At 41.1% G+C, this 21,323-nt stretch overlaps 2 protein-coding genes across 13 annotated transcripts in view; both read right to left on the bottom strand.

Annotated features, from left to right (window-relative positions):
- Positions 1 to 1,391: 1,391 nt before the first annotated feature.
- ADAD1 (adenosine deaminase domain containing 1) lies at positions 1,392 to 10,226 on the bottom strand. 2 transcript variants are annotated; one of them, XM_019290088.3, is made up of 12 exons: positions 9,792 to 10,226; positions 9,252 to 9,471; positions 8,208 to 8,381; positions 7,612 to 7,779; positions 7,016 to 7,078; positions 6,404 to 6,526; positions 6,163 to 6,286; positions 5,863 to 6,000; positions 4,845 to 5,071; positions 4,084 to 4,321; positions 3,532 to 3,664; positions 1,392 to 2,990 (listed from the first exon to the last, which is right to left on the bottom strand). In XM_019290088.3, the coding sequence occupies exons 2-12, from the start codon at positions 9,436 to 9,438 to the stop codon at positions 2,877 to 2,879; spliced, it is 1,689 nt and encodes a 562-aa protein (XP_019145633.2). In that variant the 5' UTR covers positions 9,439 to 9,471; positions 9,792 to 10,226; the 3' UTR covers positions 1,392 to 2,876. The 2 variants fall into 2 exon arrangements, with proteins under 2 accessions (XP_019145633.2, XP_019145632.2); XM_019290087.3 differs by having other exon boundaries at positions 5,863 to 6,033; positions 9,792 to 10,225.
- A 189-nt stretch (positions 10,227 to 10,415) lies between these two features.
- Positions 10,416 to 21,323, bottom strand: part of KIAA1109 (KIAA1109 ortholog) — an 88,895-nt gene continuing 77,987 nt past the window's right edge. For 8 of the 11 annotated variants that reach the window (XM_039550295.1, XM_039550302.1, XM_039550303.1 and 5 more), the window contains 17 exons: positions 19,325 to 19,486; positions 19,082 to 19,221; positions 18,737 to 18,938; positions 18,361 to 18,564; positions 18,067 to 18,246; positions 17,500 to 17,637; positions 16,766 to 17,026; positions 16,208 to 16,358; positions 15,777 to 15,934; positions 15,464 to 15,656; positions 15,059 to 15,276; positions 14,617 to 14,868; positions 13,865 to 14,068; positions 13,436 to 13,630; positions 12,431 to 12,565; positions 11,824 to 11,989; positions 10,416 to 11,117 (listed from right to left, as the gene is read on the bottom strand). In XM_039550295.1, coding sequence (XP_039406229.1) covers positions 10,901 to 11,117; positions 11,824 to 11,989; positions 12,431 to 12,565; positions 13,436 to 13,630; positions 13,865 to 14,068; positions 14,617 to 14,868; positions 15,059 to 15,276; positions 15,464 to 15,656; positions 15,777 to 15,934; positions 16,208 to 16,358; positions 16,766 to 17,026; positions 17,500 to 17,637; positions 18,067 to 18,246; positions 18,361 to 18,564; positions 18,737 to 18,938; positions 19,082 to 19,221; positions 19,325 to 19,486 — 3,176 coding nt within the window. In that variant the 3' untranslated portion in view covers positions 10,416 to 10,900. The remainder of the gene's footprint in view (positions 11,118 to 11,823; positions 11,990 to 12,430; positions 12,566 to 13,435; positions 13,631 to 13,864; positions 14,069 to 14,616; positions 14,869 to 15,058; positions 15,277 to 15,463; positions 15,657 to 15,776; positions 15,935 to 16,207; positions 16,359 to 16,765; positions 17,027 to 17,499; positions 17,638 to 18,066; positions 18,247 to 18,360; positions 18,565 to 18,736; positions 18,939 to 19,081; positions 19,222 to 19,324; positions 19,487 to 21,323) is intronic. The other 3 variants (XM_039550305.1, XM_039550296.1, XM_039550300.1) reach the window with 1 other exon arrangement.

Here is a 21,323-nt window from a genome sequence, read left to right as displayed (position 1 = left end):
GGTGAGAACAGTCTGTAATACTGGATTGTGTAGTATCATATGCATTGTGTGTACATCTAAGGATGGACAGACCCACAGTGATGGACCAAAGGAACTCAACCAACATTGTGGAAGAAGAGCCATTGACTGTGGAATGATACCTGTGCTCGTATGTAGGAAGGATGAATAATGTTCTGGTCCCAGTCAGGACAGGGTTAAGTTTTTGCAGTATCCAGGAGAGGGCATGGCCAAGCCACAGAGGTCATTCTGTATCATCTCACACCATTACCAGGGATAGAGGAAAGGGACACTCTCCCAGGGGGGAGTTCCTTCTGGTTGAGAAAATGGTGGAGGGAGCTGTCCACTATTGTCTATTATTGGGAGTTTTTTTTCCCCATACGAACCATTGCTGCTTCCAGTGATTTGTTTTTATCTCAACCCCATGATCTTTGCCTTTCTGCCTCCCACTTCTCTCCATCCCACTGCAGAAGGGAGGTGAGAAGGGGGAAACAGCCAAGTGAGAGAGAGCAGCATGTGGAAAGTCTCAGTGCAGGCACAGAATTGGGAAGTACCATTCCTAAATGTCACTGTGTGTCACTCTGCATGTGTGAGTCAGGTAGAGCTGCTGGAAGTGGAAAGAACACCCCTACACAACACCCCACCCTTCTCCATATCCATGTGTACATTCATTCTTCCCCCTGGAGCTCAGTTCTTCTCAAGCAGGGAGGGGAGAGGCTGAGCTCAGCCACAGGCTGCTGCTGCTGCTCCCATGCCTCTGCTCTGTGCCACATCTGTATGATCCACGCCTGCTCTGTGCCCACACAGTTTGTTAATCGTACCTGTTGGGAATACAGCTTCAGCCTCAGCTCTGGAGCTGCAGCACTCTTGCCTCACTCAGGTCTGTAGGATCGTATGCTTTGAAATTACTGAAGTAGCCAAGGAAAAACCTGGATGCAACCCCTCCACGCTTCCATTTACTAGCTGAGTGCATGCTGCATATGCTGTTACATAATTGAAGAACAACCTGGATACAAGAACTGGATCTACACTGGTGTCATCCAAGTCATTTCTCAAGGACACAGTGATGGTGTCCAGGACAACACATCCTTTTCACTAACAAACCTCTCTCCTCCTAAGGCAGCACCTAAGTTTCATGGAAATTTCAGTTCACTGTTCAATTAATAAAATGGCTGAAGTACACAAAAGAATCTCAATACTTGTACATGTTTAAGGCTTCTGGGTTAACTACAAGAAACACCTTGGTGCTGACACCTCAGCAAAGGTCTAAGTCCATAAAGAAAAACAGTCCAGAATTGTACAGAAGGCAAACACACGAGTGGTATGCTATGGGTATGTCAGACTTGACATGTGTATGTATCACTTTCCAGCATGTGTATGAATGCAGGTACAGCTAAGACATTGTCAAGGACATTTATTGAACTTTTAACACTCCTACAAAAAGGCAACACCGTGCTCTAGCCTGGAATACGATGGCCATTCCCAAGCATTCTTAGTAAGAAAACATTACATGGAAAAAGCAGTTTGTGTAGCACATGCTACAAAAAACCAACAACCACCACACAACCTCCCAAGTTGAAGTAACAGAAAACAAGAGAGCAGGTAAGCCAAAAAAAGGTCGAAGAACAAGTAGCAACAAGTCAGCGAGTTTCAACAACTTGTAAATCAGCATTAAGATCATCTCCACAGAAGACTCCACATACTAGTTAGAAAAACAGATTTAGGAAAAAAAATAGCAGGAGGAGGAACACTAACAAGGCAAAACATGACTACAGCACTACACTCGCTATTCCTGATGTATAAGAACACTGCATAACTTCCCACCCTTGCATGATTTACAGAAATCAAGGAACATAATCCAGGTGTATTGTCTAGCTTGAACACACCAGTGTTTCACAGCATCACACCAACTCCAACCATGGCACCTTAACAACACCCTCCCAATGCTACCATGTTCTTACCAGAATTACAAGGAAGCAAATTCCCTTGTGACAGGCACTATTTTCCCGGTAACTGTGTACGCGGACAACTTCGCAAGGCCTTGTCAGTGCAGTGATGAAGTCATCTGTGGGTGCAGGAGTCCAACTCATCCACAAGCATTAACATTGATGGGGTTTGATGCAGCCCACAAAAGCTGAAAAAACCTTGTTTACGGTGACTGCTGTAGTACATTGCATTATTTTCTTATTTACAGCCTTGACACCCGTATAATGCTTTAAATCCACTATCAAACACAGCAATTGTCACAAAACAGGTGAGTTTTGTGACAGCCAGGTTCATTCCAGGTTGCACATTTTAAGTACACTAATTACTTTTTAACTCTTCTAGAACAACATAAACTACAAGCCACTTGGCAAATCCACACGAAACAACACTCTTAGCAAAGGATGGATGCCTACAGATACACCACAGATTGCCAATTTTTTTTTCTGAAAGACTCTTGTGTGTATGCTTTTTTTGGGTAAGAAACCCAGCTTTTCCTGATATTTTTTCTTTTCTAAAGTTATGAAAAAGGCAGGAAAAAGCAGAAATCAACATGCAGAAATCCTGAAACTATCAGGAAAAAAAACATGTTCATTCCATGGGGTGGGGATTTGTAGGAGTGGGGGTAAGGGAGCTGAAATGAGGTGGCACTGGGGTGGCAGAGCAGAACAAAGATTTACAAACATGTTGGACACACCCACCCTAAGAAGAAACACCAATTTTGGGAAAAGACTGAACTGTTACACATGGTTTACTAACTGCATTTAAACTAGCAAGAAGCAGTTCTGGAATTGTTTTCTTCCTATGACTATGAACTTAAAGTTGAATATTTTACTAATCAGAACTATATTTACTGAAACATCATTCAAACAGACTTCACATCCAATCCACCTCCATCAGTCACTGAATTGTTCAATATGTGGAGACTTCACAATCCATGATCCATATCTGTGCTCCTCTAAGTAGCTCTGCAGCAAGCTTTTAGCTTCTTGGTACAACTGAGATTTAATCTAAAAAAAGAAAAAAGGCAGACCTTGAAATATCTCAAGAATGATGGTTACAGAGATGCGTGTTCTTTACCACTAACATGTAATAAGCATAAGCACAAACACTGTAAAAATGATACCATAAATCTTACAGTTCCCTCAGCTGCTGACAGTGAGAGGAAGTTTTAGACTCTAAAAACATATTCCTTTTGGGCATTTATTGGGAAAAGAAAATTGCTCTGAGTGTTCTGTGTTTTTCAGTGTTTTCAATTCTAGTAATACCTTTATAAAGAAAACGAACAGTAATTATCATTCAGTGCAAATCTGAACACATGAATAGTCAATTAGCAAGCTTTAAATTTCACTAAAGTAGTTTCTGAATCATTTAAAAAATTCTCTCTTCCATGTTTTGACAGAAGGAAAAAAAGAAAGATGCTTACTTTATACAAGCTGTTCAGGTGAACTCGTCATCAAAACAGAAAATCACCCCTGGGTATCAAACCAGGTTTGAGAGTAGCCACTAGGAGACTCCTTATTCCCACTCCCCCTCCCTGAGTCAGCTTACCTTTGCCTCATGGTATGTTGCAAACTGCAGCAAATCATCCCGTCCAGCTTCCCTGGCGAGCATACTGAAGCGGCTGAACATGGCGGCCTTGCACAGGCGACTGGCCAGGCAGGTGCCGCTGCGGAATGGGGAGCTGCAGCGGGAGCAGGGAAACGGGGACGGAACTCAGGAACAAGCACACCACAGGGAGACTGCTTTCATCGTTACAGGGGTTTTGCCCTCCCTCCTAAGACTTTGTGGATTTGATCAAGCTGGAATTCACCTCAATTACAGTCCATCTCAATTAGAATCCTAATTAGCTTTATGCATTGTGAAAGCTAAAACGTTTTCGCTACTACAGACAACGGGACTAGAGACACCTCCACTCAGAGAACTGTTTTGTTTGGTATCCTGGTATCTCACTGTGAAGTTACAAGGTCTCTAAAACCACACCTAATCACAGGATGCATTCAGCTAGCACAGGACAGAATCTCTCTTATAGCTTAAAAACTGAATACTCCAATGAACCAGCACAAACTCATCATTTCCAACAAAATGAAGATAAATGCTGACCTTTCAGTGGTTTTCCCACTTAATCCATCCACAACCTCCAGGGATGCATCTGACAATGTCCAATTCAAACTAAGCGACCACTGGTTTAAATCCTTTTGGACTGGCAGTGCAGCTTTCACCAAGTAAATATGAGATCTGTTGACCAGGTAAGGCACGGGAAGCTTTGATACAAGTTCATCATTAAGACGCTGCTTTATGGTTACATCCAGTCCTTTTGTATCCTTACAACTTCCATTTCCTAGTAAACAGGACGAGATCAGTCACACAGAAGTACATCAAATTAAAAAAAACCCGAAGTTAAGCATGCAGATGTTTCTGCATTCTTAGAAATTGTATTATAGTAATTCCTTCACATAAAATTAACGTTTGGAAAGATCGGTAGACCAGTGCAACGTTCACTTTGCAGAACAGAAATGATTTCCCACTTTCTTCTCCAGAGACATCATTCTTTTCATTGGATGCCTTCTTTTTTTGAACCATTGTTTTTCACCAACCCTTTATGTTCCCTGCAGAAGACACCACTAAAACAGAACTTTGGTATTCCAGATTACAAAATATGCTAAAGAGTTGGCCCACATCACTCCACATCCAGCAGCATTTCTGACTGGCTACTAAATAAATATACTTTGGTCCACTGGAGCTCAAGGAACAATGCTGTATTTCTTTAAAGAATTTGTGGTTTAGTTCATGTTTTATAAAAGGCAATCAAACTGGAACATGAAAACACACAACCCCCCCACCGCAATTTGCGCTGAACATACCCACAAGAATGTTGCTGATGTACATGGGTTTGATGAAGTGGCTCAGCAAGGCTCCCTGAAGACCGACCACCTCCCACTTTGCCAGTTTGTCAGCAGCTGACATGCTGCTCACTCTGACAGTCTTGCGGGGACAGCAAACAGCCAGGTAAATCCTGCCTTCTAGGGCAACATGCAGACACAGTTCTTCACTGGCTTCATAACCAGATAGAGACTGGGGACCGAGATGCCTGCAGGCAGGACAAGAGAACGGATTTCAATGAGAAAGCACTCTGATCAGAGATGACAGTTAAGTGCTATCTAATGCTGCTTCTCAGAAAAAAATCATCAGTAGATGTGGGCCTTGTATTATCTTCAGTGTTTGTAATTCTTAGAAACACCAGAGCGAGCTGCTCAAGTGCCTAGAACACTGAAAACAGTATTTAAATAGGAAATAGCTACTCAATCTAATCTTAGCTACCACTCCTGCACACATTAAAAAGACCAGCTGCAAACGAGCTGCCACTTTGTGTCTACTCACCCTCTAACAGAAGTTACTTGTGAAAAAAGAGCGGAAAGGTTCTTAAAGTCTCCTTTAAAACGTAACTTACACTGTGATTCTCCAAAATATTTAAACAAGAGGATGTAATGCATAACAGAGAAACCAGTGGTTTGTCTGAAGGAAAACAGTTTTTCCCCTTAGCTACACAGGGCTAAGAAGTCAAAGCAGAGTTTTGTTTCAATTCAAGGCTCTTTATACTTCAATCTTGCGGCGCAAAGGATGACATTAAGTCATCACATCCACTTGTTCAGCAGTTAAATTCATGTTTTATTAGAATTTTAATAGTGTCTTGGGAAGGGGGGTTAACAGGTTATTGTCTGGAATAAACAAAAGCTCATCCTATAATCCATACCGAAGTTTTTTGTATCATCATATTGAGCTGTATCTCATATTTATCACTACTACCCTGTACATTAACATTCCCAAAACAAGACAAAAGTTAGTCTTCCTCTCTATCTCTGGAAATACCGTGGTACTTACAGCTCTGACTTTAACTGAGCAGTTCCTTTTGGAAGCTGGTTCATGTAGAGAGAGAGGGTTATATTCTGCTTTAGGGTAAGCAGCTTTGAGCCTGGTGCTGTGCAAAATATGGATCTCTCTGCCTTGCCTGCATTTTTGCTATAGAACAGCAAAAGATGCCTATATAAATACCTGAAAGAAAAATTAATTACAATAACATTTATATATTATTTATTAGTTCATGTAACTATAAAATGCAAGTGCAGAAGTAAAACTAAGACAAACTGGCTGCAAGGGAACTATCTGCAGAGACATTCCCACCTGAGCAGGGAACGCCTGGCAGTGACAACGGCATGGCTGTCATGCAAGAGCCTTCCACAGGACTCAAAGCGCCGGCTGTAGTTGCATTCTCCTGTCCCCAGAGCTACCACTTCATGATGCCCACCTAAAAACACAGAGGGTGGTAGGTTCTGGTTGCTGCCCACCAAGCTGCCCCCACACTCTCAGTGCTCTGTGGGAACAGGCTCTCGCTCCCCAAAACTCACAATCAAACCAGACTTGCCCTTTTCAATGATGAAGGCAGCCAGGGAACTGCCACAGCTTTGGTACTCGGGGTGTTCGGTAGTCAGGCGGTTAAACACTTCTTCAAGTGTTTGTGAGAGTTTTTGATAGATATGCTCTCCTCCTAAATGAAACAACAGCAGCCAGCAAGACACAAATTTGCAGGTAGGGGAAAAAAAAAGACACGAGCAACTTGCCAAATTATAAACCTGAACACACGTTAAAAGCACAACCACCCATACTTTTGGGATTCTGAAGACTTGAAGGTTTGAAAGAAGCTCAAGAATGCCTAAACACTTGATGCTTTTATCATTCACTATAGTAACAACAGGATATGGACCACACTTGATCACCTACTGAACACTAGTTCAAGTAAGGACACAGAACATTGTTTCTATCTCTATCACCTGAACTGGGCATAGAAATTCAAGCCATTTAGTGAAGTTGTGTCCAGAACCGACCTTGTGATTCTAGTTCTTCCAGCCTTCTGCAAAGATGTTTAAAATAATAGTAACAACAGAGAGATTACTAAATGTATTAAAAGAAGAATTAAAAAAACCCCTATTTTCTGGGCAATTTGAATCAACAGAGGAAAAACAAGACTATTCCTTACCAGTCCTTGAAACACAAGCAGAGTTTGCTGGAGGTCGGAGCTCAGCAGGCACACAGGGAAAATCTAAGAATTTAACAACACTTTAAAGTGGGACGGACATTACTAATTCCTAAACGTAAGTCTCGCACTGTTTCCAACAAGTCAAACTTTCTAATTCTCTAACAATTTTCTTTTCTGATTCTGAAGGTCCTTGTAAGCTTAGAACTATTCAGACAGCAAAACTCAAAAGAAAATAAAATACTACAGCAACTGAATTCTGTTGAAAGCAGTAACTCAGCGGGGAACCCTTTTAATTGTAAAAATTCAAACCCACTTGAGACGTACTTCATGTTGCTGTACCTAGTGAGCAGCAAACCAAGTGCAACAAGAACAAATTAATTCCTTCAATATTCCTGGCATCAGTTGATGCAACTCAATACAAAAATGACAAAAATAAAAAACGGTTTCAGAACCAAAGTACAGATTTGCCCAAAGGATCTAAAAAACCTGGCAGAGGCCCTGATACTGCAGCATTTAATAAAACCACTGATATTTTGCATAGGACACTGTTAAACCAAGCATTTCAAGTTCTAATTAGGTGTTGCTACAATATTTACCTGAATCTTCAGAAGACTTTGCCCCTGTATTCTCCAAGTTAAGTAGCTCAGCAAGAGCCAGTTTAGCTGCATTTAATTTAGATTCCTTCTTGTTCTTTCCCAGCCCAGTGCTGTAGCACACACCATTTATCACAGCACAAAAGGCAAAATAAGGCCTTATGACACCACCTTTAAAGGAGAAGAAAAAAGCAAACACAATCAGTGAAATTATTTTAAGGTACTCTATCCATAGCTTTATGTCCTTATACTAATTCCTAGAACAAATACAAAACAAAAAGACAATTTTGGCAAAGTACAACTCTCATCCTCCACCTCCTCAAGAATTTTGGTGGCTGTTGCTTCATGCAGTTTTCACTAAGTTCTGGTAACAGCCATAATTACACACAATTCACCTGATCTATTTCTGTGGCACTTCATGATGAGAAACAGCTGTGGAAGCAATAAAAGGACAGCCAAAACCCAACGTGTGTGGGGGGTAGTGCAATCAGCAGTAAAAAAAGTTCAGCTGTACCAGTGCCATCAAATACTAACTGCAGCAACTCAGATCATCTTAAGGCCAAGCAAATACTACTTTATCTAGGAACAGAAGTATTTACCTGCCACACTCGTTTCTTTCAATTCAAGCTGCAGGTGGTGTATTTTGGCAAACAGATGCAAGGCAGATAGTGAGTTTATTACTCCCTGTTTGTATCTTTCAATCAAATCCAGGTCTTCCTGTGAGGGAAGGGCTGAAAATGTGGTGGTGTCTACTCCTTTGAAAAGGAAAGGTCCTTAAACAGAATTAAGGAGAGAACTGAACACACTCTCTGAAAATCTGCTTACAATAAATGCTTTTTAGGTGCCTCTAAAGACACCAAAACAAAATTCGCTGTAACGCGTGACTGCTTTGTGCTCAACCCTATGTTAACAACAACAGCAATTCCAAAATTGTGCATGCGTCCTACTTAAAAATATCAAAGCTTTTACTTGTAGTAAATATAGACAAGTATTACAAAAAATACAACATACATTCCCCTCCCCTCTCTTGCAAATCAACAATCAAATCAAAGACGCTGATGGCAGATACCAAGCAGTGGAACCTGTGATTTTTCCCCACAAAACTATGCAGCAGTGGGACTCCCTGTTGTAAGACACTATAATAAAGTTTCAGCAACCACTAAACGGATAAAATCATCAGCTTCAGGGGTATGATATACACAGGCACAAGCACTTCCCAGCCAAGAACTAAAATCCTTGCTTGTAAGTATCGTAACAGGTACCTTTATCCCAGTACAATTACTCAAAGTGACAAAATTCAAAATACAACCTGGGACATCTGGAACTGCAGTTAGAACCCTTCACAATGTTATTTATGAAAATTCATGCAGCAGAATCTATTCTGTATTTTGTCAATCTACAGTACTTTTAAAGTTTAACTTATAATTACGCAATGCTGCAGACTACATATGCCACCCCACAACAAACGGCTAACAAACTTCCAGCACAAAAAGACTTTAAAAGAGGAACAAGTTCATGCATCAAGAGATGCTAAAGAAGGCACTTAAGAAAATACAGTGATAAGAAAGAGTAGCAGAGGCTTGCAAAGTTACTTTTCAATAGCTTTAACAGCTAATCCCCACTGTATAAACTGGAAACTATACCTGGATTTTTCATCACCCCCGGTTCACTGCACCCCATACCAGGTGGAGGATTCATCTTTGCAGTCACAGGCTCGGAGAGATCCTTTGAAATTCGATGTCTGAGAACCTCGGGTGGTAAAATCTTCTCAGGCGCGGCGTGGGAGGTGAGCATCGTTGCACCCTCAAACCAGCCATTGCTGCTCGCCATTTTCGACCGACCTCAGGAAGCTTAACACTAACGCTGCGAGTAGTAAAGACACCGTGCCAAACACCCCACAGTTCTCCTGGTCAAGCTGTTTCACAACAACACCAGGAACAACTCGCCCAGGCTGGGGTAGAACCCAGACCCGATGTCCTTCCCAGCAGGGTGGCCCCTTCTCCCTTTTGTTAAACCACCTTCCCTCACGCGTAACGCGGCTCTGCCGCTCGCCTTGCCACCCTCTCGAAAGACACACCAACTCCTCCAGCCTCTCTTGAGGGAGTGAGGCGAACTAAAGCAACAAAGCTGTTCCTTCCCAAGTTTCCAGGACAAGCTGGCGATGGAGTTGAAGGGTTTGGTACCTGCATCTGCTAGCCTCGTCCTGCTGTAGACGGTCTCTCAGCGCTGACTGCCCGCCTGAGGCCCCGCAAGGGTGGAGGCGCCGAGGAGGTGCCAGCCGCCCTGAGGCGATGGACTCCGAGCGCCCTCTCTGCCCGCTGGGCCTTCACAGCCAGGGGCGGCCCCTCACAGCCCTTCCCGCCATTTCATGAGGGAGAGGCACGCCCCGCCAACGGGGCGCGGCCGAGGCGCGAAGCCGCAGCTGTGGCTGAGGGAGGAGCAGCGGGGCGCGACCCGGCTTTGCCCCTGTGCTGCCTGCTCGGCTCCAAGAGCGCTTCCCAGGCAGCTGCTCGCCTTCCCGGCCCCCTGTTAGCCTTCCCAGGCCGCTCCTGCCGGGCAAGGGCGGCACCCGAAGCCGCCACAGCCGTCACGGACCGGGAGCAGCCGCTCCCCTGATGCCAGCGAAAGCGCCGCGTCCCCGCTTGTGGTTGGGGCGCGCTTTCCCCGCCTTCCGGCTGCTTCCCGAGCTCCTGGCGCCCGGCCTCTGGGCTTTACCTCACTTAAATGACACCTTGCAAAGTTACACTTAAAACACTCTCTTCTTGTTGTTCAACTTCTTTGATTAATACAAAAAAATAAAGGCCCTGTACAGTAGTTAAATTTTATTACAAGTGTAATAAAGTTCATGATTTTTAGCACTAAGGCAATCACAGTTTCATAAGTTATATATATATATATAATTTACACCGGTCTACATTGACAAATCAATTACTGGTCACATCAACAAGGGGTTTGTGTTATGGCAAATAAAATTTTAAGAAAATTCACAGTTAATCTGCAAGTATTGTAAAGATGCAGGATCATATTGCACATCATAAAATGGACACTGAGGAGCAGATTTACAGTGTTCCAGATATTCCTTCACAGAATACATTGGTCATCATCATCATCATGCAATAACTTCAAATACAGAATGGTATCAAGTACCACAGTAAACAGTTACTCACAATGTAAGTTTTAAATAGAGTAGCAAAAAGCTGTTAGGTTTCTCTTTAAACCATATTTAAGTTCTTAAAATGTAATAAAATACTTTGATAAAATCAAATGGAGTTAGGGTTGTCACACTGTACTTTTAATATTCTTCTTTGTCTTTTCCTTTCTTTTCTTTTTCATCCTGTAGTGCAGTACCAAGTTTCTTTATAAGGACTGACAAAACTTTGTCCAAAGGATCCATGACACCACGCTGCAGCCACTTAGGGATAGTAGTCCGTGCATGGTGAAAGCCCAGCTTTTGAAGGATGTAGTCAACACCAACGGGATCAATTTTTCTCCCAGTCCAGGATATTAATCTAAAAAAACAATAAACAGAAGACTCAGTCTCAAACATAAATATAGCAAACAGACATTTGTATATACGAAAATCCATTTTCCCCAGTGTTGCTTAATGTTTTGAACCTAATTTAGACAGAGAAGCTCAAGATGTTCAATGGAACATCCTCTCAAAGGAAGAGGATGTTTAAGGAGGTGAAAAACCTTACTGGGCTGCCTGCAGATCATGTTTAAATTGATTTATTGCTGGCACAAAATGCCAAGTGTCGAGATCTGTTATGCCTGGATGGATGTGTTGTTTTGATATGTGAATGAACACTCAGGTCCTCCAGCAGTGTAAGCAGAGGTTAAAAAAAAAAAAAAACCAAACTCACACTGACTTTTCTCAGTTTCAATGATTACACACAGAAAATAGTGAATTGCTGCCATACACACTTTATTTTGTGCTAAGTTTAAACAGCCATATGGCGTTGAGTAGATCCTGCATTTTTAATTTTAAGGTGAGTGTTTAAAAACTAAAACTGAAATGCTAAGAATGGAAAACTGGAAGATGAAAATTGTATGGCTGAAAGTGAACGAGCTGTTGTAGGACAGAGTGAAATTAATGAGTTTAAGTTTACTGTATCCTAATTTTGAAGGGCCTCCAACGATGCCTTTAATCTGCATAAATTCTAATCTAGAAGTTAATGCACAGCCAAAGAGACTGCAGCCAAAGGTGCTTCTTACCTGAGCGTGGGTTCCAAATGCCAAGTATTGCACATAAATTCCCTCCAGTCGACTGTAGTGTAGGTAATGCTTTCCTCTGCCTCTTTGTCAGTGGAGCTGTCCTCAAGGACACCAACAGAGCTCTTCTGCCCTGGACGAGCAGCCAAAATGCGAGGAGGAAAAATTGCTGCAAAGGGGAGAGAGGAAAAACACCAGTCAGTCATGAGCAGCTCACTTGGATTCTTTTTGTACATAATTTAAATAAAACAAAAGCCCAAGTCTCAACAAGAAGAGAACCACCTCAGTTTTACAGATTTTCTGCAAAAGACCACATATTGCTTAAGAATGAACATGCCAAATTTGAATACTTCAACTGATATACTGAGGTAGAAAAGTAAATCATTCTGAAATCAGAAAAATGCATGTCTTGAAAGGACTCCACTGATGAAAGAAACAATAATAAAGCTTCCTAAACCAGTTTTCATCTGCCTATACCGTCTTACGAAGAGAAAGTTAAACACCAGGCACCAGAATAGGAGCATGATTATGACTTGGAGTATATTTATTGTCAAATAATCTGACAACTGCAGATTGTCAGACAAATGTTACTTCATGAACAACAACTCACCTTTTTCTTTTTCTTTTAGATAAGCAGACACCAAGTCATGCAGAAACATGATCAGTTCAGCATCCATAGTCACACAGATGTGGTCTGTAAATTCAGTTACTACACTGCATTCCACCTTTGGTTTAACACTTGTATCTACAGTCAGATAAAAATAGTATCAATACACTTACAAGTACATACAGTGCATGTAAAAAGTACATAGAATTTGAATGCAAGTCATTTGAAAATAGTATTTCTTTCATTGAACCAGCAACTCTTGAGAGGAAGTACCACAGTTAACATTTGTGTTTAGCACTTTTTGAACAGTTTTCCCATCAGAGTCACCTCTGGTATTTTAGAAAGGATATTGAAAATAAAGACATATGACCAGGTAACAAACCTTGACCATCTTCTATGTGGAAAATCAACTTAGAGCAGTATCACCAGCTTGTGCTATGCTATCAGTGTAGGATTTTAGACAGTAAGAGACGCTGATAGCATATTTTGCTTGCTTGGCTCTTAAAATAACAAGGAAAACCCAACAGGTTGAATTAACTATCAGTTTTTTTCCAAGAGCAGGTATGGAATAAAACCCCAGCTCAGCCAAGATAAATATCTAAATCAATTACTTAAACCTTGAGAAGTTTTATTTCCCACCAGTTCTAACTGCAGTCTGAAGACACCATTTTGAAAATGAAAGCATAAAATTTAGGCTCCTATCTCATACTCCCTTTTTCAGAATGGCCCTCCTCTTTAACATTTTAACAAACAGAAGAAAACCAACCCCTGAAAACAGCCAACCTAGCTGAAATGCTCATACTAATTTCTCTTAGTGGTTTCTACAGGGACCAGTTTCTACACTAGATCTTCACTCTACACTTTATTAAAAAATCTCTTATCTCTTCTTGCAGATCTGAGCAACTCTCAGATTAAATCCTTTTATCAGCACAGTACCTTTCCCTTTAACTCCTAATTTGTGAGAAATAGTTTTTGACCAAGAAAAAAACACATTATGTTTTACTGCACCTTGTAATGATGGCTCCTGGGGCTCTTGAACATGAATAGATTTAAAATCCAGCTGCATCCTCGGCAATGCAAAGATGGTTTCAGTTTCATGGTTGTAACTAGAGCCACCCCTGAAGCCACTTAACAAACTTGAGCTTTTCACTGTTGTGCTGCTCTCTGGGTTGTTGGCATCAACATTCCGAAGCAGGTTCAGCTCTACAGGAACAATGGGAGATGTTAAATTGTGACAAGGCAAAAAAAGTTAAGAAGAGTCACTTGTAAAACTGCTGGTGCGTGACTGTTAAGAAGATTGTATCTTTTACTCTGCTCCCAAAAGCATGGCTCAAAAAGGTCAATCAAATTTGTTGTTTATACCCTTGAGATTTAGCAGCTTTTCAACAGCTCCATGTGCAAGCAGACCAATCCCCAAACTGAATGAACCTGACTAACCTTCATTCCTCGTGGCTGTCACATAATTGAACCACTCCTTCACGCTGGCAACTCCATGGGGAGGATTTTCGTGGCGGCGCCGGGTTATCTTTGTGATTGTGGCCATGGGGCTTTCCAGGGCTCCACAGGGCTTGGTGACCATGGTGTTGTGGCCCAAATGAAAGTCCAGGGTTTGGACAATGTACGTGGAGTGTTCGCTGGTACCTGCATTGAAGGTGTGGGCGGCGTGGGGTGGGAGAGGAAAAAAAAAAAAAGTAAAAGCAGCTTAGTGAGGGTAGTGGAATTTTCTCTCATGCTCCTACAGGTATTTAACATGAATAGTTAGTGTGCCAGTGGAATAAAACCTGGTATAAAGCTTACAAACAACAGAGAAATTAAATCCTCAGTAGCTACAGACAATAAAACTTCTCAATATTAAGACAAATATAAGCAATGAGATCATTGAAATTCATCCTACAGCTAGAAAGGACTACACAAACACACACACACACAATTAAAAAGCCAGACAATCCACTTGGTAGGCTTATTATGATAAGACAGATCCAGTATATTTGAAAATGTACTTTGCATTATTCCACAGATAAAGCAAATTGTGGTAAAGATATGGAGGGAACAGATTTTTGTTAAGTAAGTGATATATTTTTGGGAAACAACCTTGATTCAGACAAAGAAAATAACTTTGATTTCTTCTTACGTGATAATACATTCTTAAAAACGAATTTAAAGAAATTTACAGAACTAGTTTAAATTACCATCTTCCAAAACTTTCTGAGCTTCTGTCCAAAATGCAATATTGGGTTCTTCAAGGTGAAATAAGGCCCATGATTTTGAGCGGAAATTAGGTCCATGAAAACAAGCCAGGGTCATATGGTTCCCATGCAGGCTCATGGATCCTCCGAATTGCATCCCATCTTCTGGCAGTGGCATCTGGAACAGGGATATGTGGCACCCAGATACCACCTTCAGAACTCCTGGCCAGTGGCGATGATGGGCTGCATCCAACACTGCAGAGCAAACAGGAACAACAACTTCAGGCAAGATACAGAACAAGATTGCTGCCCTATTTATATTTTTAGTAAAAGATGGAATTATGAGTGATATTTTCTTATCTATTTCATTGACACTCTCTCACAGGTAATTTTTGCAATTAAAACATCCTAATTGGGAATTATATTATTTTTTGGTAGCACTTACATTGCTCGTGTGAGCTTCTCTCTAAGTTGTTTGCCATTGTCTTGGGAGGGAGATAAGGAACAGGCCCCCAGGTGGACAGAGCTCGCTTGCTTGTATCAAACTGCTGAGTGAAGAACTCCTGGAGTTTCATTCCTATTTTTATCAGGTCTGGCGTAGTCGACCTTGAAATCATCACTTGGAAGATATCCCATTTCAAGTCCCCATGGACAAATATCTCACTAGATATTAAAAATAGCAAGAAAATTAGCAGTTAATATACTTCCTACCGACAATTTTAAAAAAACCTACAACCCAACAATGAGCCCCTTGCATTCCAGCAGACACTTACATTTCTGGTTAGCAATTTTGGACAGATGACATTTGACATTATCCAACATCATACATTTTAAACACAGGAAATATTACCTTTTATCCGTCATGCTCGAATCCAGATTATTATACAGATTAATTTTCCATTCGTCCTGCAGTTTGAGATCAGCATTACTGAAGATTCCCATTAGGATACTGGATCCCATATAGTCAACACGTGCTTCAGTAGAACCCATAGTAATTTCAATTTTATGATTGGGCTGTTGGTTTGGGTGTTCAGAAATATGAGCTGAAATAGAATCAAATCAATATAGAATTACAGAATTAAAGAGATGAAAATCAGTTTTTCCAGTGATATCGCCTTTATTGACTGGAGCACATGCTAACAGCAGGAGGCTTTCCAACTTACCCACCATCTCCAGGGTGTTAACATCTATGGTACCTCCAACAACTCCCCCTCTGGAGTCCAGCTGGGATCTTCCCAAGCCCACAGACATGCTGATTTCCCGATCTCTGCTACTTCCCACAGACAGACGGCCCTGACTTTTCAAACCGCTGGTGGTCCACCTAGAACAGAGGTGAAAACAGACAACAACTTTCCAGGCTGTCGAAAGAGAAACTGAATTGGAAAGAAGCAAATAATGTGGTTTAGGCATATGTGACTTCAGGATTAAGCAACTACAGTATTCATGAGGGGATTCTCAGTTCAAAACTGAAAAAGGTAGAATTTTAAAGCTAAAAGACGACAGGCTATTAACAGTCTGTGTGGAAAAAAAATGGGGTTTTGCCCCCAAACCACCACCACTTGTTAAAACATGATTGATCTTGTTTTATACTTACGTGGTATTGCCCATTACATTGCTCATATTCATTTGAACATTTAATTGTTTTAGGTTCATAGCAAACACAACCAGTGTTTCCCATGGTGTTCCTTGCTGGCTTCCAGCTTTATTTGACTTATTAAATGGAGTTGATGTTTTTGAAAGAGTATCTAAACAGACAAACAAAAAAAACCCACAGAAATTTAAATTATTCCACATGCTAGGAAAAACTGGCAGAATATATCTATTGTGAATATTACAAAAGGACTGACAAGCACAATATTTAAAGAGCACAAACCATGAGAGAAGACAAGTGAGAACTAGAGGATTTACAATATGCATTGCTTTAGCTGTCATAGAAATTGACTCGCTATACACACACAGATAGTGCAATTTTATGGAAAATATGCTGACAACTTTCATTCATCCATTTCAGACACTCCCTTCTCTAAGCCATTGACTCTCCAGTGCCAGGCACTGTGGAAAAGAGTATTTTCAAAGCAGTAATGACATATTTCTTTCATAAAACTGATGGAAATACTTTAGAAAAAAAATTAAAAAGTCATTATCTACTCACCTCTCTGAGGCACTGAGGAATCAGACACGCTCCTGGATCTTGTGACAGCTGGAGACTTGAGGCTGTGAGATGCTGTCCCAGGTGACATACTGCTGCTGGCACTGTGCTCACTGAAAACATTGGGTGACTGTGCCATGTGAGTAAAGGAAGCAGATTGGCAGGGCTGCTCCCACGTCCTACAGTATGCTTTCCTGGAGGATTCAGGAGAAAGATGCTGGCTCACCCCTTCAATTGAATCTGGTGTTCCAGGCCCCGATGCTACTGGAGAAAAAGTGGCACAGGAAACACAGAAAAACTGTTTCATTCGTGTCTAACCATATCCTCCCGTATACCAAGAAGTATTGGGAGAGTGTCCAAATGTATTTCATTTAACATAACTAAAAGTTTTCTACTGTTCTCACTAATATATCATAGAACTATAGAATGGTTTGGGAAGGGACTTTAAGTATCATGTGGTTCCAACCCTGCCATGGACAGGGGTGCCATTTATTAGATTGGGTTGCTCAGGGCCACATCCAACCTAGTCTTGGAAGATGCTGTTTAAATTATTCAATGACCTACTTCAGCAATTTGTCACTTCTTCCTTCTAGGATTTTCTATTAAACTTCTTTGAGTGACTGCATGTGGAGCAAATCATAATACATGTAATAAGTTTCGGGTAATAAATGCTTATAAAATTCCTACTGTAACCCTTTGTATAACAAGTTGTTTTGTGATAAGAAGCAGTCTCCTACCTGGAAGATTTATTGTCTGATCACCCAGGAAAAGCCTTCTAGCAATGCTTCTCCTATACCAAGCCCTGGGAAAGGCCAGGATCTCACTGAGGCGGCGCATGTCGTATTTGAAAGAAGCAGATCCTATGTCACAGACAGCTGAAAAAGAAAAAGCACATCCACACAGTTGTAAATTCCCAGGAATAACAGGTTTTGGTAACCAAGTCAAATTCTCCTTCACCTAGTAATATCGTCTCTGCTGTCATGAAAAAATAAGTTTTCCTGAGGTGTTGCCATTTCTCCAAGTCCAAACATTAGATACAAATAAGGCAAGATGGAACCCAAGAATACAGATTATGTTGAGTCCTGCTTGTGTTGGATGCCCCTCAGACTCCTCATGGGAGGATTTTAATGGCAGATTAATCACAACCATTCCTGCTGTTTGCCCAGTAAGTCAGGATCCCATGTGCAGGGGCAAAAAAAAAGTACATACATCTTTTAAAAAACTAAAAAGCTGCCAAGAGTAAAGTCCATCTCTGAAACAGCAGTTCTCTAATTAGCTGGGATTAAAATGAAAGCAGCATTTACCAGATATGTTGATCAATGTGGTATCTATCTTGCTGGTAGCTTTGCTCGCAGACTGACTCTCAAAAAAGGAGGAGCCTCCTGAACGCCTGATCCGTGACAGGCTGACTTTCACAAACTCCAGGTTGATGCTCAAGGAATCCTTCCGGCCAGTGACCGAAGTTGGCTCCTCGTCCACATTCCCTAGAAGCAGGAAGGAAACATTTTCATCTTCAAAATCCTTTCAAATCTACAGTTCAGAAAACTGTGCCACACTTGAATAATGTTCATAGAAGCAAACAAAAACTTGTTCCGTACCCAAGGCTCCGGATCCAGGGGTTAGCACAGTAACAGCTGATTTTTGTTTTCCAGCTCCGTAGGGATGGAAGACGTAAAGGGAGAAGTCGGACATGCAGGCAGTAAAGCTCAGGCCTGAAGAGCTGCTGCTGGAAGTTGTCAGATCTGACTGACTGCTGCTGTGCCTCGTCCTGCCGAGAGGACTGCCAAGGCCAGGTGATGAACCTGGAGTCATTGTTTTGGGCAAAAATCAGATTTTGAAAGCATTTTCAAACATGAAATAATACTTGATGCTAACAGCAGTATTAAACAGACCAAATGCACTTCAAATTATGCCCTCTAGCAGCAATATAGTTTAATATTCTGTGTATAGAATCAACATGCACACACATATTACCTGGTGCTCCAGATTTACTAGCTGAATTCTTTGAGCCACTCTGTGAAGTACTGCCACCAATGGACACACTTTCTGATGGGTATGTGGTGCCTAAAGTTTCCAGTTCTCCTCGGTTAGAAGAGAAAACAAGGTCCAGGGAAGGCAACTTCAGCATACATTCGACTCTGGATACCGGCAAGCAGCTGAACTTGATTTGAGAGGGCTGACAGGCAGGACAAAAATAAAGCATTCAGAAGGAACACTTGAAAAGAGTTTTATTTTTCAAAAACCGCTTGGAAGCATTGATTGTTTAAAAGACAGTGACTAAAGTAAGTTACTACTCTGAATGTTGAGTTAAAACCTCACCTGGACTCGTACATAAACCACCACATCCACAGGGAAGGAGGAATATGCTGACGTTGAAGATGACACTAAGGATGTTGTGGACTCTTCCAAGGGATCTTGTATATCAAACTGTCCCATGTCTTCATCCTGGGAACTAACAGCTTTTAACAAGTACAAGAACTCATTAGAAAGTGGAATTTGAAGGGAAAAGCAGCTCAATACCATAAAAAGCACAGAGTGCCAGAATAGAATTATGCAACTGACCTGTGTAATTCCTTTCAATGGGTGTGATGGGAATGGTTTCAAGGGCTTTCTCCAGGAAGTCCAGGAGGCAGGGGCTGATCACCATCTCCTCTGGCAGTGACTGGAGTGCAACCCACGCGTAGAGTTTAGCGGTTTTGACTCCACCACTCCCTTTCCCTTTGGCTGCAACATTGAAAAGATACATTTGTCTAAGGTAATACCACTGAGCAGTAACTGCTAAACGTAAGAAGACACTTCAAAACTTATCAAGCTGTGCCCTCTAATTTTCTCCATCATCTGAAGAGACATAGATCAGGTCTGCTAGAGAAAATTAAGTCGTTAAGTTTACACTTATAAACTCCAAAAACAACCATTAGTTTGTAATGTTTAACTGCAGTAATTCCATTCCTCATGGTCTTGACCAAGCACTCTGTTGTCATTGTCACCACCTCACTTTTTAGAAAATAGCACTGAAAGCAAACACACAGAGTTCTTCTCCAAATACCCAGTGCAAAGTAACCGCAGCTGACTGGAAATGAAAGTGGAATTAGGAAAAATAAATGCACGAGTCTGGAAAAAATGTCAGTTTAAATGCAGAAAATACATTAAAAAAATTAAAACTTTAAATGGCAAGTCCTTTCGTATTTATGCAAGGAATAACTGAACATTGTAAACTAGCATTTTTGAAAGCTTGGAACTAGCCAGAGTATAAACAAATAAAAGGATTACTGTTTTCTAAATCTGTCGAAGAGGAATCTTGAATCCATGCTCACCAAAACATAAATATGCAGAGAAGATATTAGTACCAGCTCAATTACTGTCTCTATGAAATATAGCTATTTGAATGAATATACGTAAACGGTGATGTGGATTTAAAATGCTCCAAGAAAAATATAAAAAATTAACTACTATGAGATTAAAAATCCTTTATTTGCTAAAAAAAAAAAAAGCAAGCACTGAATTTTCATTCTGTGCAAACTATTCTGCCTCGTGTCTCTGACTACATTGTCCTATCTTACTTTTACTGGAAACCAAAGGCGATACAAGTTGGTCTCCATTCCAGAGGAATGATTTCCAGAGGAAAAGTACTATTAAAAAACGTAGCATAAATGACAATAAATGTGTTTCAAAACCATTCAGGACTAATAAATACTTATAGAAATACAATTCATAAAGAAATAAAGCAATTACAAGCCTATATCTAGTCTGGGAGGCATTTATGTTATCATACAAGTGCAATTTCCACACCAAATGCAGAGCTTACAGACATAAAACCAGCAAGCCTCAGTACCTGCACATGATGTGGTAAGAATTCAAAGGCAAAGATTAGAAAGAAGATAGCAAAGTAGAGAACAAAAGTGAAGAGAAGTAGCATAAACCACTACACGACATTCGGTAAGCATAAAGAGGATGGCCACCTAAAGGAGTAAGAGCTAATGGTTCAACAGCATGGAGAATTGAGGAAGGTGTCCCCATTTCACTGTTCTCTTCCAGCATCTCCGGTGATTTTGTAAGACAAAACCCACAAGCAGAACTTTCAGTGATTCATTTTGCCTGGTGATCAAATTCTGACAAAATTTTGGCTTCGTGTTTAAAGCAATATTCAAATGCCAAAGGAGAGAAGAGTGAATGTCTCAGAAACTGGAGGTGCAATCTACACACGTCTGGATCTGACATGAGGTAACAACAGCCTCCTGCTTGAAAATGGGAATCACTGGAGACAAATCAAAATTTGTATCAGAACTCGTTACTCTAAATCATGGCTATTCTAGGGCCTGCAACAGGTGAGATATTTACATTTTGCTTTCCAACATTCTTTTGTTAAATGAAAACTGGGAGAAGGCAGTGACAGCCCATCACTGGGATATGGTGACTATAACAGAAATATTACTGAGATTGGTTTGGCAAACAATGTCTAAAAATGCAGCTTTATGAACTGCATCCTTGCTTCTGGGATCAGGTTTCTGCAGGCAAAGTCAAGACTGGATAAACACAGTGCTCCAGGTAATGTGCAGCCAGA

The sequence above is a fragment of the Corvus cornix genome, chromosome 4, assembly GCF_000738735.6.
Source record: "Corvus cornix cornix isolate S_Up_H32 chromosome 4, ASM73873v5, whole genome shotgun sequence".
Lineage (NCBI taxonomy): Eukaryota > Metazoa > Chordata > Aves > Passeriformes > Corvidae > Corvus > Corvus cornix.
This window is presented reverse-complemented; position numbering and strand designations above follow the sequence as displayed.

Bases quoted from the DNA above. Each gene is read 5' to 3' on its own strand.
- ADAD1 (XM_019290087.3), bottom strand. From the start codon at position 9,438: ATGGCGAGCAGCAATGGCTGGTTTGAGGGTGCAACGATGCTCACCTCC. The intron at 6,287-6,403 runs GCAAGTCTGGTT...CTGTGTTTTTAG, and splicing joins TGCCTTCATCATTGAAAAGG to GTGGGCATCATGAAGTGGTA. The intron at 5,072-5,862 runs GTAAGTACCACG...TCCTGCCTGCAG, and splicing joins GCTCAGTTAAAGTCAGAGCT to GCATCTCGGTCCCCAGTCTC.